This window comes from Stigmatopora nigra, chromosome 18, assembly GCF_051989575.1.
Source record: "Stigmatopora nigra isolate UIUO_SnigA chromosome 18, RoL_Snig_1.1, whole genome shotgun sequence".
Lineage (NCBI taxonomy): Eukaryota > Metazoa > Chordata > Actinopteri > Syngnathiformes > Syngnathidae > Stigmatopora > Stigmatopora nigra.
The window spans coordinates 2779590-2792690 of NC_135525.1; the positions used below are offsets into that span (position 1 = coordinate 2779590).

The 13101-nt window shown below is 38.0% G+C and overlaps 2 protein-coding genes across 8 annotated transcripts in view; one reads left to right on the plus strand and one right to left on the minus strand.

The window, feature by feature from the left end:
- trub1 (TruB pseudouridine (psi) synthase family member 1) lies at positions 1–10087 on the minus strand. Its single transcript, XM_077739615.1, has 8 exons — positions 9673–10087; positions 9499–9597; positions 8462–8517; positions 6138–6219; positions 4887–4959; positions 859–998; positions 443–499; positions 1–355 (listed from the first exon to the last, which is right to left on the minus strand). Exons 1-8 carry the CDS (start codon positions 9812–9814, stop codon positions 174–176), a joined length of 831 nt encoding a protein of 276 aa, XP_077595741.1. The 5' UTR covers positions 9815–10087; the 3' UTR covers positions 1–173.
- lrrc45 (leucine rich repeat containing 45) overlaps positions 9896–13101 on the plus strand; it is a 25184-nt gene continuing 21978 nt past the window's right edge. Inside the window, exons 1-3 of one of the 7 annotated variants that reach the window (XM_077739608.1) lie at positions 9896–9972; positions 10446–10609; positions 11202–11472. In XM_077739608.1, the coding sequence (XP_077595734.1) occupies positions 11253–11472 (220 nt within the window). In that variant the 5' untranslated portion in view covers positions 9896–9972; positions 10446–10609; positions 11202–11252. Of the gene's footprint in view, positions 9973–10137; positions 10234–10307; positions 10610–11201; positions 11473–13101 lie in introns of those variants that run through there. The other 6 variants (XM_077739612.1, XM_077739609.1, XM_077739613.1 and 3 more) reach the window with 6 other exon arrangements.

A 13101-nucleotide genomic window follows, 5' to 3' on the forward strand; every position in this document is an offset into this window, starting at 1 on the left:
TAGGTACTATTCCATTTATTTAGCTGATCAAAAGTCAGGGATTATTATAACACTTCTTTTCAATAATAATACAATACAATGAGAATATTGTAAACATAAAATAAAAAAAACTAACAAGAATTTGACCAATTGCTGTTTATGAATGGAATCATTTTTTTGGTGAAAATTGCTACTTATGGTCCAGCTTGTGGTAATGTGACAGTGTTGAGACTCTGGTCTGATTCTGAACATGGATGCAGTGATTTAACAATGTGCTCCAGTGTCCATTGATCCTCGTATAAGGTGTGCTGCTCCAAGGTGAACTGACCCTGCTTGGTACGGATCAGCTCCTTGACATGAGCACATGACGAGAGCGCTGTAAAACAAAAACAAAAAAAGATGGGTAATTTTGCTGGGGATACTCTTCTCTGGGATTTTATTTTATTTTGTTAAAAAAAACAACCTTTTCCGAGGTCATCAACTAAGCTTCTGACGTAAAATCCACCACCGCATTCAATCTCTGCTTTGAAAAAAAAATAAGTTAAAAGCATTCATTAGTTTCCAACTTTATCTTAAAATAATGACAGTATTTTAAAGAGTAGAGCTGCTATTAGCGGCTTATTGATGGATTTTTCGAGGACAAACTTGCTTCATATTTTCACATGAAGTTTTAAAATGACATTTTCAAGTCCTTTTGCCATGCTGCCCAATGAATCATGATGAAGTTGCCATTTTTCTTCAAAATCTCTAATAACCTATTGTGAGTCTTTCCATTTTGACAACAAGAGTTCCCTTGGGTATTTTATTCTCCAAATGTACCATTGGCTAGCGATTGCTGTCATGAAAAACATTAAATTAGTATAAGCAATATTTACGAACCCAATGTAAAATATGGCAGCTTGAACTCTTGTAGGATCAGGTTGTACACAATGACAGATCTTGCAGGTTTCGCTTCAACCTTCTGACCTTTCTTCAGAAGGACAGACAATCGCTGGCCATCCTGTTTCAATGCTGAGTATCTAAAGATAGAACAGTGATAAAATAATCACATTATACATGACCTGTATTTTTTACACCAGCAATTTGAGTAGATTTGAAAATTTTATATTCTACTAATACTGTACCAACAGCAAACATCACAAGCCTCACAAATGCATGTCTGTTAGTGCCTCATATTACAAAAAATAAAAACACGGTTTGTTTTGCGGCTGTAGGGCCAATTAATAGTTATTTTCTACTGTCATGAAGACACTTAAACAAAACTACCGTATTTTCATGACTATAAGGCTCACCGCATTATAAGGCGCACCCTCAATGAATGACATTTTTCAATATATAATGCGCACTGTATTATAAGGTGCACTGTATTATAAGGCGCACTGTCTATTTTGGAGAAAATTTAAGACTTTTAAGTGCGCTTTATAGTCGTGAAAATATGGTAATTGCTATTGGCTTCCAGGTATGAAGCACTCACTACACAGTCACCTCTAGAGCCAGCCATTGTTGATGTTTTGGAATTTTTTGTACAAAACCTTGCAGTGGGGGAGGAGCTATATGATGGAAGATGTTGTAAACTAAAATGGCATCTGCATACTTAACAGTATTGTTTCAGTTCAAGCGTTTGTGTTTTTTTAATATCCGACAGTGGTGGTTTTTCGTTTTGTTTTTTCCATATATAAGGCGCACTGGATTATAAGGCGCACTGTCTATTTTGGAGAAAATTTAAGAGTTTTAAGTGGCTTTAAAATATGGTAATATGAAAAGATGAAAAAAGGAATGTTATACAGTGATTTGTGAAAGTATTTGGCTCCTTTGAACTTTTCAGCCTTTCACCACATTTCCGGCTTCCAACATAAATAAAATATTTTTTTATGGCCCCAGATTCTCCATTATATTCAGTTCAGGACATTGACTTGCCCAATCTAAAACCTGGATACATTTATTTGTGACCCTTCCATTATAGATTTGATACATCCTAATCTCAGGTCTTTTGCAGGCTCCAACAGGTTTTCCTCCAGAATGGCCCTGTATTCATCTTCCCATCATTTTAACCATTTTGACTGTCCCTGCGGAGAAAAATCAGGCCCAATCCACTTGGCTGCCAACACCATGTGGGAATGGTGTGTTCAGAATGATGAGCTGTGCTTGTCTAAGGCCAAACATATCATTTTCCATTGTGGCCAAAAAGTTAGATTTAATCTGACCAGAGCATCTTCTTCCACATTTGATTCTCTCCCAGGCGGCTTGTGGCAAACTTTGTACAACACTTTTGATAGATATCTTTGAGACATGGCTTTCTTCTTGTCGCTCTTCCATAAAGGACAGGTTGAGGGAGAGTTCAATTGATTGTTGTCCAATGGACAGACTCTCCAGCCTTAGCTGTAGATCTCAGCGGTTCGTCCTGAGTGATCATGGGCCTGTTGGCTACATCTCTGATCAAGCTTCTTCTTGTTCGAGGTGAAAGTTTTATAGTGCCTACTGGTCTTGGTGGAGTTGCAGGGGTGTGATACTTAATAATAAAAAAAAATGTAAAAAACAAACTTTGTTATAATCGGTTCTGAGGCATGGAGAAACAGCAAGTTCCGACTTGAACGCCGCCGTGAAATACGTTAACATCTTTGCCTGGGTTATCGCACAAAAAGGTTTAAATTTAGTGTAACATTAGATTAAAACTTATTTTTAGTTTGTTTATAGAAATCTAAGTTCACTTATGTTAAATTTAAAGTTTGTTATGTTACAAGCGCATTGGCATCCATGAAATCTCTCGTTTGCGCAATCCACGGTAAGTCTGTACTGAATCATGTCACATTTTAGTATTGAAGATCATATCCACTAGATAGATATTTTTTACTCTGAGATACGAGTAAATCGACATATAAGCTCGGTCCCAGAGCCCATTAAGCTTGTATCTCCAAGTATTACTATACTAACAATAGGGGTGATCTACCTCGCGTTTTTTTGATAATCGCGGCAATGTCTGGTCTACATTAACGGCGATATTCGAGGGATTACTGTATTTATTATATGCTACAGTTATAGTCACATGTAATGTGTATGTATGTGACTGTAATGTATATCTAAATATCATCTATATATTAAAAATACTTTAAGTACTGTACTTACAGTGAAAATAGTCTCTGTTTAATTTTAATTTAAAAAAATGTTATTGGGAGGTTTGGTCTATGTCTTTTTTGTCAGGTTCGAGAGACATTGGATCATTGATGAAATCTTCAGGAGGCCTTGTAGGGGAACTTTTGCGAGAGGTTTTCGGCGCACAAGGAAGATGAGGATGCGTAGTTGTGACCACTGGTTCTTTTTTGGAACAAATATGTTTTTGTCAATGAAGAGAAATTGTCAAGAAAATTGCCCAATTCCAGGACTATGACCATGTTGTCATCAAACTCTGGAACACTTTGCTTCAAACTATCTTTATTGCTGTGATTGTTTTGGGGGAAATTAAACTTCTACTCCTATTTAATGCTTGTTTTGTAAATCCTTAATCATTCATGCTGTCCAGCATTCAATTACCCGTTCAGAGAGCTCCTGCTGCCTCGATGATGCCTCTCGAATCTGACAGAGGCATTACCTTATTTGGAATAAAGATCTTAATAACCTGTGCAGTGAATCTTAATTTTCATCATCTTCACTTTACCTTCATCTCAATGCACAGGTAAATCATTATCTTTTTGGGATTAAAATCAAGCGGAGAAGCGCTAGTGTAATTTTGAGTATGGTATGCAAAGGATTTACATATTTATCATATATTGATTCGATTTAAATAGGAATAAATTGCGGTATTTACATGTATATAACTAACTTTTAAGATATACATTGGTACCTTGACATACGTGCACCCCGACATACGAGCATTTCGAGATGTGTAAAATTTTGAGCGAATAATTATCTCTAACTACGAGACAAATGTCGAGATATGAGAAAGCCAGGTGACCAAGACATGAGACTGTTCATGATTTTAGCACAATGACTTTTTTGCCGCATCTCTTTCGTGTATAAGAGATATCTACGAGCACTGGGCGGAGCGGTGCGTTTTTTTCAGTGTTTTTCCAGTAACTCATAGCGAATGGCAGAGCAATCGCTAATACAAGGAGCATATTTTGCTTCTCGTTGGCAAGTGGTCGTGCGTTTTCCTATTGAGAGGACATTTTTGTGCATCATTTTCGGAATATTTTGAAGGGAATACAAAAGCAAACAGCTCATCGATAGTGAAAGTCAGGTTGGAGGCGGGGCAAATAGAGCCAACCCGGGAGAAGAAAGGTATCAAACTTTAATACACAATTAGAATTAAGTTTAGTGTAAGGTTAGATTAAATTTATTTTTGAGTGTGTCGACATCGTAATCCAAGTCCGTTTAAATTTGATTATGTTATGAAACGAGCGTGTTGCCGGACTAATTCATTTAAATGGGGAAACGTTGGTTTAGAGTTATATCGTAATACGAGCTCAGTCCCGGAACAAATTAAGCTTGTATCTCGAGTTATAACTGTACACTTCTTGATATTTTATATGCATTTCAAGACTGAGGAAACATGACACCAAATTGGCGTTTTGTTTTTTCAGTCTCGTCTTTGTTTGCTAACATCTGCGAGGCAAACTTTTTTTTATAGTCGCCAGGCTTTGGTTGCTCTCAGAGGAAGATGCGATATATCCATCACAGCAGATTGCCAACAAACCGGCAATGAACCACCGGGATCTCCGTGGATAGTAATTTCTTAGATAAGCATTTTTTTAAAGTATTTACCTTAACAGGATCTGACTCTTATAGTTTTATATTACTTATTTTTTGTCTTTTACCGGGAAAGCCCACTTTGTGGAGTAGCACCAGCAATTTCGTCATACGCAGCTGTGTATGATGACAATAAGCTTCTGAACAGAACACTAACAACTTACAGTGGTGGGACTTGCATGATATTCCCAACAAAACTTTTCAGCTTCTCTTCTAAATCTGAATGGGTGATGTGTTCTGTGAATGGAGACAACAAAAATGAAAATTTGTAGAACAGAAGTATTTGGTAGTACAATTTACATGGAATAGATCAGGGGTGGCCAACCCGCGGCTCGCGAGCCGCATGCGGCTCTTTGCCCGGTTTCATGCGGCTCTTACGTCCATATCAAAGTTTGTATTTGTGTTTTATTTGTGTGTGCGCTTCGCTTGAGTTCAATACGGTATTTTCGTCCAATGCGCATGTGCTTGGGATGAAAATACCTCAAAGTTTCCCAGTAGGAGCAAGGTCATTTGAGTAAACGTTTTTAACAGAGTGGGAGAGCTCCCGTGAACCAGAAGCGACAATGAACGGCGTCGCGCACACAAAAAGTTTCCCAAAGATCGAGCGTCGGCTGAAAAAGCCACACCCCCTGCGAGGCAGACCAAGGCGAGAGTGCTCAGCCGGGAGCAGCCAATAGGAGAGCGAGGTGTACACCCACGTGGTGGGCGCGCTAGTTCGCCCACCACGTGGGTGTACACCTCGCTCTCCTATTGGCTGCTCCCGGCTGAGCACTCTCGCCTTGGTCTGCCTCGCATGAACATTGTGTGTGCACTGTCTCACACAGACAAACTCTCAGTTCAACCAAGTCCACAAACAAAAATATAATAATTTACAATAGCGTTTTTCTTTTTCTATGCATGTTACTTAGTGGGACTTCTGTCATAAAATCAGCGCCTATTTTTGCGCAACATTCGCTCCTTGTGAGCTGTCATTTATTATGAATGGCTTTTAACTAGCGAAAAGCCATTCATAATAAATGACAGCTCACAAGGAGCGAATGTTGCGCAAAAATAGGCGCTGATTTTATGACAGAAGTCCCACTAAGTAACATGCATAGAAAAAGAAAAACGCTATTGTAAATTATTATATTTTTGTTTGTGGACTTGGTTGAACTGAGAGTTTGTCTGTGTGAGACAGTGCACACACAATGTTCATTGTTGATAATGACTGGCCTGTGCTGTTAGTACTGTAGGAGTCAATTTATGTCATTACTATGCTGGTGTGTGACATTTACAATAAATCTGTGTGATGTGGCTCTTTGCGGTAACACAGTAAAAAATGTGGCTCTTTGCGGTAACACGGTAAAAAATGTGGCTCTTGGTCTCTGACTGGTTGGCCACCCCTGGAATAGATGAACTATGAGGCTTGCACTTACTGAAGTCTTTTTCTTCAGTAACACTGCCAGTTGCATCAAGAGTGTCTGTGGCTTTACCCAACTCTCCTACGGCAGTATATTTCTGAAGAAAGGGTTATACGTTGAGTTGAAAGAGGTTGACAATTAAATACAAATTAAAATTAGCATGGAATCTCTTCTTTAGGTGGTCTCACTTTAAGTTATCAGCGCCAAAGTTGCATTCTTAGGGCACACGAGCAATGTTCCGTCTAAGCTGTGCACGTGCGCAATTGCCCACTACTCTCGTCTTCTCTGCGCAGCAGCAATCATATGAACCAATTTCAATGGAATCCATTTTTTTTACCCCTTTCCCCATGATGGCACCGTTTACGCGGCATCCAATGGCAGTAGCTCTGTCCACTCTTATGTTTTACAGCATGTTTTACATGAAAAATTAGAGGGAACATTGACATGCACCTGCTTATGGCAGGTGTGATACTGGTGTGCCCATAGCGAGCAATGATGATATCGCTCACACTGGTACTCAGTGCACTCAGGGAGGTTGTCTTTCTGCCCAGACCAACGAAAAATTGGAGGGAACATTGCACACAAGTGTGCCGCTGAGCGATGCCGTGGGAAATTCATACATCATATCCAAGAGAGAAATCCAAATACCGTATTTTCACGACTATAAGGCGCACTTTTTTATAAGGCGCACCCTCAATGAATGACATATTTCCATATATAAGGTGCACTGTATTATAAGGCGCACTGTATTATAAGGCGCACTGTATTAAATGGCGCACTGTATTAAATGGCGCACTGTATTAAATGGCGCACTGTCTATTTTGGAGAAAATTTAAGACTTTTAAGTACGCCCTATAGTCGTTAAAATACGGTAATTGCTATTGACTTCCTGGTATGAAGCACTCACTACACAGTCACCTCTAGAGCCACACATTGTTGATGTTTTGGATTTTTTTTTGTATAAAATCTTGCAGTGGGGAGGAGCTATATGATGGAAGATGTTGTAAACTAAGATGGCATCTGCATATTTAACAGTATTGTTTCAGTTCAGGCGTTTATGTTTTTTTAATATCCGACAGTGGTGGTTTTTCGTTTTTGGTTTTCTGTTTTTTCCATATATAAGGCGCACTATTTTCTATTTTGGAGAAAATCTAAGACTTAAGTGCGCCTTATAGTCGTGAAAATACGGTAATAAGAAATTAAAATTGAACTATTACGAGGTTGAAATTAAAATAGAAAATCATATACTGTACTATAACGAGATATTAATCGTAATATGAGATTAGTCATTTTTAAAATTAAAAGAAGGTTAAAAAACATTGCATTAATCATTTTAACATCAGTCTGTTCGGGATCTTCGGACATCAACTTTGATGATTTTAGATCGGTGTGAAAAAAAGAATAGAATGTGGAATAATTTGGGGGGATAATTGGATTCCTGTTAATAAAACTTTGAGGAGAACAACTTTATAATGTTAATATAGGCAACCTAGTTTTAAATAAGAATATTTTCAGCTAGTGGTGTGCCTTAAGATTTTTTCAATGTAAAAAGTGTGCCGCAATTTAAAAAAGGTTGGGAAACACTGCTCTATGGCAGTGCTTCAATTATTTTCTGTTAGGCCCCCCCTAGCAAGAAGAAAACTATTCGCGCCCCCCCCCACTTCCCACCGTGACTATAAATAAAATCATTTTATGAAATTGTTATGAGTACAATATGTGAAATGTTGCACTCTCGCAAACATGACAGAAGTAACAATGAGAGCGCCACTGCCAGCTACTGTAGTGGATGCGCAATTACACTTTATACTAGTACGGCCAAATAAAATTCTGTTCCCCAGGGTTACACGCGCCCCCCCAGGTATCGCATCACGCCCCCCCAGGGGGGCGCGCCCCACTATTTGAGAGGCACTGCTCTATGGCCTGAGCCTATTTTGTATGAATTTCCATGTATTTTGATATTTTGCTTATATTTTCAAAAATGACATGTTTACAATTGCTTGAATTGTTCCTCTTTTTAAGGACAATGTACATTACATGTCCAAACTATTCTTTTTCTTCACTCTGACCAAATATGTCAACATTTTGGCCACAAAGACAAAAAAAAATCAAAGTCTGTTCATCAAAAATTGCAATATTTGTCCTAATGACAACCAAACATGCTCGTCAATATGTTTAAAAAGCTTGATATTTATTTGAGTAAACATGAACATTCAACAGATAAAAATGACACTGAATAGCTCTATCATTGTAATTTATCATCTCAGGTGAGGCCAGACAGTTGTATTTGAGTCAGATTTTACAAGATCAATAATTCGTAACATATTTAGACTGTAGCTCACCTTGGAACCTGCCAACATTGTGCTGAGCATTTTTGTGCCATTTCCAACACCAACAACTAAAAAAAGAACAGAGAATGAAGATAAGATTTCAAAGAGACTCCCAAAACATTAGAATATTGATGATTAAAGTTGGAAGGAAGTTGCTCGAATAAAGATGTTTTGCAGAGCCTGCAAGAAAGCAACCAAGTTGTCAGCGGTAGTTACACATTGCGTTGACAGGTTGCTGGCGTAATTAGAATGATTGGTGGAAAAATGACGGCTGATGTTGGTTTATTTTAAAACCGCACGTTTCTTGGCAAATACAGCCCAGCACCGGATTTCAGTATAAAAATATTTAGGCGTCCATTCTTTGTTAAACACCTGGTACTCACTGTCGACTTTTTTTCTTTGACATTGCTGCCAATGCGCTCCCAAGTCAGTGCGCCTATGTTCCAACTGGTGTTGAAATGCAGTCATTACAATTCAAAATGACATGAATGCAATCATTTACATCATACCTTAAATCTGTACCAATCCTCCGCGGGCCGGATAAAAAATTACAACGGGCTGGATCTGGCCCGCGGGAAGCAGTTTGCCCACCTCTGCATTAACACCTTTGCCTCGGTTATCGGACAAAAATGTTTAAGTTTAGTGTAACGTAAGATTAAAACTTATTCTTAAGTATGTATAGTAATCGAAGTTAATTTCAGTTCAATTTAAGGGTTATTATGTTACGAGTGCATTGCCGTCATGTCTCTCTGATCCGTGTTAAGACGCTACCGTACGTTTGTACTGAATATATCACATTTCGGTATTAAGGATAGTAACCACTAGACAGGTATTTGTTACTTTGTGAGTAAGGGGTTGAATTAGAACAAATAAAAATGTTCTTTCAGGTCTAATATCCTGTTTTGGTGTTTTTTTCCCAGAGTGGGAGCGAATAAATTAGAATTTTGTCATTTTCATTGCGAAATTTTGAATTGAGATACGAGCAAATTGACATGCGAGCTCGATCCCAAAACCAATTAAGCTCGTATCTCAAGGTAGTACTACTATACCTAAAACTCCACTGGCAGCACTATCGAGCGTCCCTCCATGGCCCATCTTCAGACTTTGTTTCTTCCTTTTCCTCGGGTTCAGATTCTTCACACCGGCTTCTGCATGGAAAACAGCTCGTCAATCAGCGTACATATCAATTAAATTACCAAAGACATTCATTTTTCCTACGTTACCCTTGAGTAAGGTTTCTTTAAGTTTATTCAAAACATCCGCAGACGTTGGTCCTTGCTTTTTGTGAATTGCAAATAGTCCATTCAAAGATTGCAATTTAGAAAGAGAACTAGTGAGCGGTGCAGTTGCGTGAGTTCCAGCCATGCTTTTTTAACTATTCGCTTCACATTATTGTCACAATAAACTTGGGACCGGGCACGTTCGCAAATTTTATCCACAGCGCATGCGCGCAGAAACGTCACTTCCTCTCGAGCAATGAAAGCAAATTCAACAATAGAAATATATTTTTCTCAACCAGTAGGGTAAGTAAACAGAACATAAAAAGGAACATTTAAGACTTTATATATTAATGAATAAGTCTAAGTTAGGTCCTGATTGGTTCCGCATAGGCATTGTGTGACATTTCTTGAACCCTTTCGAAAGGGTCGTTCTTCTTCGTTGGTTTAAACCACGATTTTGTTCATCTATCATTGAATGAGCACTATCTGCATGTCGTTAAATTGAATGCCGGATTAAATAAAGCTAGACGAAAGGGTTTCAGCCACATTCTTATTTTCTAAAAGGTATTTTGAGTTGTTTTAAAAGACAACAGAAAGCACTGTATTGGGAAGATGAACAATATTATCTGACTACATTGACCATGATGCATTACGCCCCAGCACACTTCCTGGTTACTCACTGCTTTTCAAAATCCAGTCAAGTCGCAAAATTCTTTCATTGTTTTAAATAGGAAATATATAAGTTGCGTCTCAAATGTGTTCTCTTTTATTTCAAGCCCTTCTTCGACAATTTGCCAAGTCTTACGTCCGAAGAATGGAACTTGGTGCACTTTTAGCCTCCCGCCGAGCTGATGGTTTGTTTTTACTCTTGACCATTGGCTAAAAACTGTGACTTGCTGCAAAGGTCCATTTTGTATAATTATCCACGCCTGCGTCGTAAGTACGTGTGATATGTGCATTATTCTAAAATTATCTATATTGCTAATGTCCATTTTGTATTCTAAAATTATCTATATTGCAAATGTCCATTTTGTATTCTAAAATTATCTGCATTGCAAATGTCTATTTTGTTTTCTAAAATTATCTATATTGCAAATGTCTTTTGAATTCTAAAATTATCTTTATTGCAAATGTCCATTTGTATTTTAAAATTATCTATATTGCAAATGTCCATTTGTATTCTAAAATTATCTATATTGCAAATGTCCATTTGTATTTTAAAATTATCTATATTGCAAATGTCCATTTGTATTTTAAAATTATCTATATTGCAAATGTCCATTTGTATTCTAAAATTATCTATATTGCAAATGTCCATTTGTATTTTAAAATTATCTATATTGCAAATGTCCATTTGTATTCTAAAATTATCTATTTTGCAAATGTCCATTTGTATTTTAAAATTATCTATATTGCAAATGTCCATTTTGTATAATTATCCACGCCTGCAACGTAAGTATGTGTGATAAGTGCAATATTCTAAAATTATCTGTATTGCTAAGTATTCATCTTTTTTTTAATTTTTTTTATAGTATTCCTGTATATGAAGAAGTGGGTGCAGTGCGAAAAAATACGGCTGCGGAATGGAGGAGTTTAGGCAGACGTATTTATGCCTGTGTAAGGAAAGAGGCGTGGAGCCCCAAAAGAGTGTCTTGGACAAACTGCAAGATTGCCGCTCTTCCCGCTTGGATCTGAGTGGTCTGAGTCTGTCCTCCGATACCTGCACGCTCCTTGGCTGCGCTTTTCAGAAAGACACTTTCTTTATAGAGCTGTCGCTCAGTGACTGCATGCTTGGGGATGAAGGTGAGTGTGCGTTTGTGTGTGTGTTTTTCTGTGTGTGTGTTTGCGTAAGTGTGTTTTTGTGTGTGTGTGTGCGTGCGTGTTCGGGGGGATGCTAAACAGGGGTTTTGAAATTTGTAGTCTGTGTACCAATGTTTTGAAAAGTGTAGGCAAATCTATTGATTGGAATTAAATATTTTCGTTTACAGAAATTAATATGAATTATATTCATAACAGAAAAAAAGAACTAACTACTAAATCTATATTGTAGTTTCACAAAACTAAGTACAGTGGTACCTCGAGATACGAGCTTAATTCCTTCCGGGACCGAGCTCGTATGTCGATATTCTCGTAACTCGAATGAACGTTTTTCATTGAAATTAACTAAAAACAAATTAATTTGTTCCAACCCTGTGAAAAAACACCAAAAACAGGATATTGGACTGGAATTTTTTTTTTATTTTTTCTAATTTGCCATCTATTAACAAATTAACACATAACTAGTGGTTTAATAGTAATAAAATGTGTTTAATAGAACTAAAATTAGATGGAACTTGATTAATTTGGATTAATATATACAGACACACTCAAACATACGTTTAATGGAACTTTACACAAAACTGAATTTTTATTTTGTTTTATTATTTTTTTTTTTTACCTTTGTTCTCTGGGTCGACTCGGACTTTCAGCGCGAGTTTTTAAAAGGAATGCATCAAGGGTTGTTTATTTTAGCCTCCCTTCAAAATATTTCGAAAATGACGCGCACAAATGTCCTCACAATACATTAACACACGGCCATTTGCCAGCTTGTTGTGGTGCCTCTTTTCTACAAAATCAGAGAACTCTTGCCACTTCGCTAGCATGTCTTTGATATCCTTTGTAGCCAGGCGGCCTCCTCTTCGCTGCCAAGTTCCCTCAACACCTCCAAATGTTCCCTCTCCTGGAGCTCATTTAAATCCTGTGTCATCAGTTATTCGTGGTACTCGGTAATTAGGTCATTCACATCTGCCTCGTTAACCTCCAGCCCCAAGGAATTTCCCCAAGTGACACGATATCATCCGTGACGACGCGCAAGCTTTGTGACACGTATTTCACGCTTAATATTGATTGTCAATGTTCGCCTTTTCCTTCCACAACTCTTCATTCCACCTGTTTGCTTTGGATCCATTGTTGTTCACTTTGTATTATGCATTGACTAACGGGGAAAAACACGGGAAAATGCAACGCTCCGCCCAGTGCTCGTAGATATATTTTATCCACAAAGATGCGGCAAAAAAGACTAAGAGTACACTACAATGATAAACAGCCTCTCATGTCTTGGCCACCTGGCTTTCTCGCATCTCGAAAAATTTCTCGTATCTAGAGATAATTATTTGCCCAAAATCTTACTCGTAACTTGAAATGCTTGCATGTCGAGGCACCACTGTAATATGTTTTAACAGGGTTCCCAGGTGGCCTGTCGGCTGATTAGTTAGCTCCTCAGCCTAACAGCTCTGGGGTCCTGGGTTCAAATCCTGGTCAGTCCACCTGTGTGGAGTTTCTCTGGGTACTCTGGTTACCTCCCAAATTCCAGAAAACATGCATGGTAGGCGGATTGCACACTCAATTGACCCTAGGTATGAGAGTGAGCATGAATGGTTGTCTGTTTCCTCG

Bases quoted from the DNA above. Each gene is read 5' to 3' on its own strand.
- trub1 (XM_077739615.1), bottom strand. From the start codon at position 9,814: ATGGCTGGAACTCACGCAACTGCACCGCTCACTAGTTCTCTTTCTAAA. The intron at 4,960-6,137 runs GTAAGTGCAAGC...CTCCATTCACAG, and splicing joins TACTGAAGAAAAAGACTTCA to AACACATCACCCATTCAGAT. The intron at 500-858 runs GTTCGTAAATAT...TTTTCAAAGCAG, and splicing joins GCTGCCATATTTTACATTGG to AGATTGAATGCGGTGGTGGA.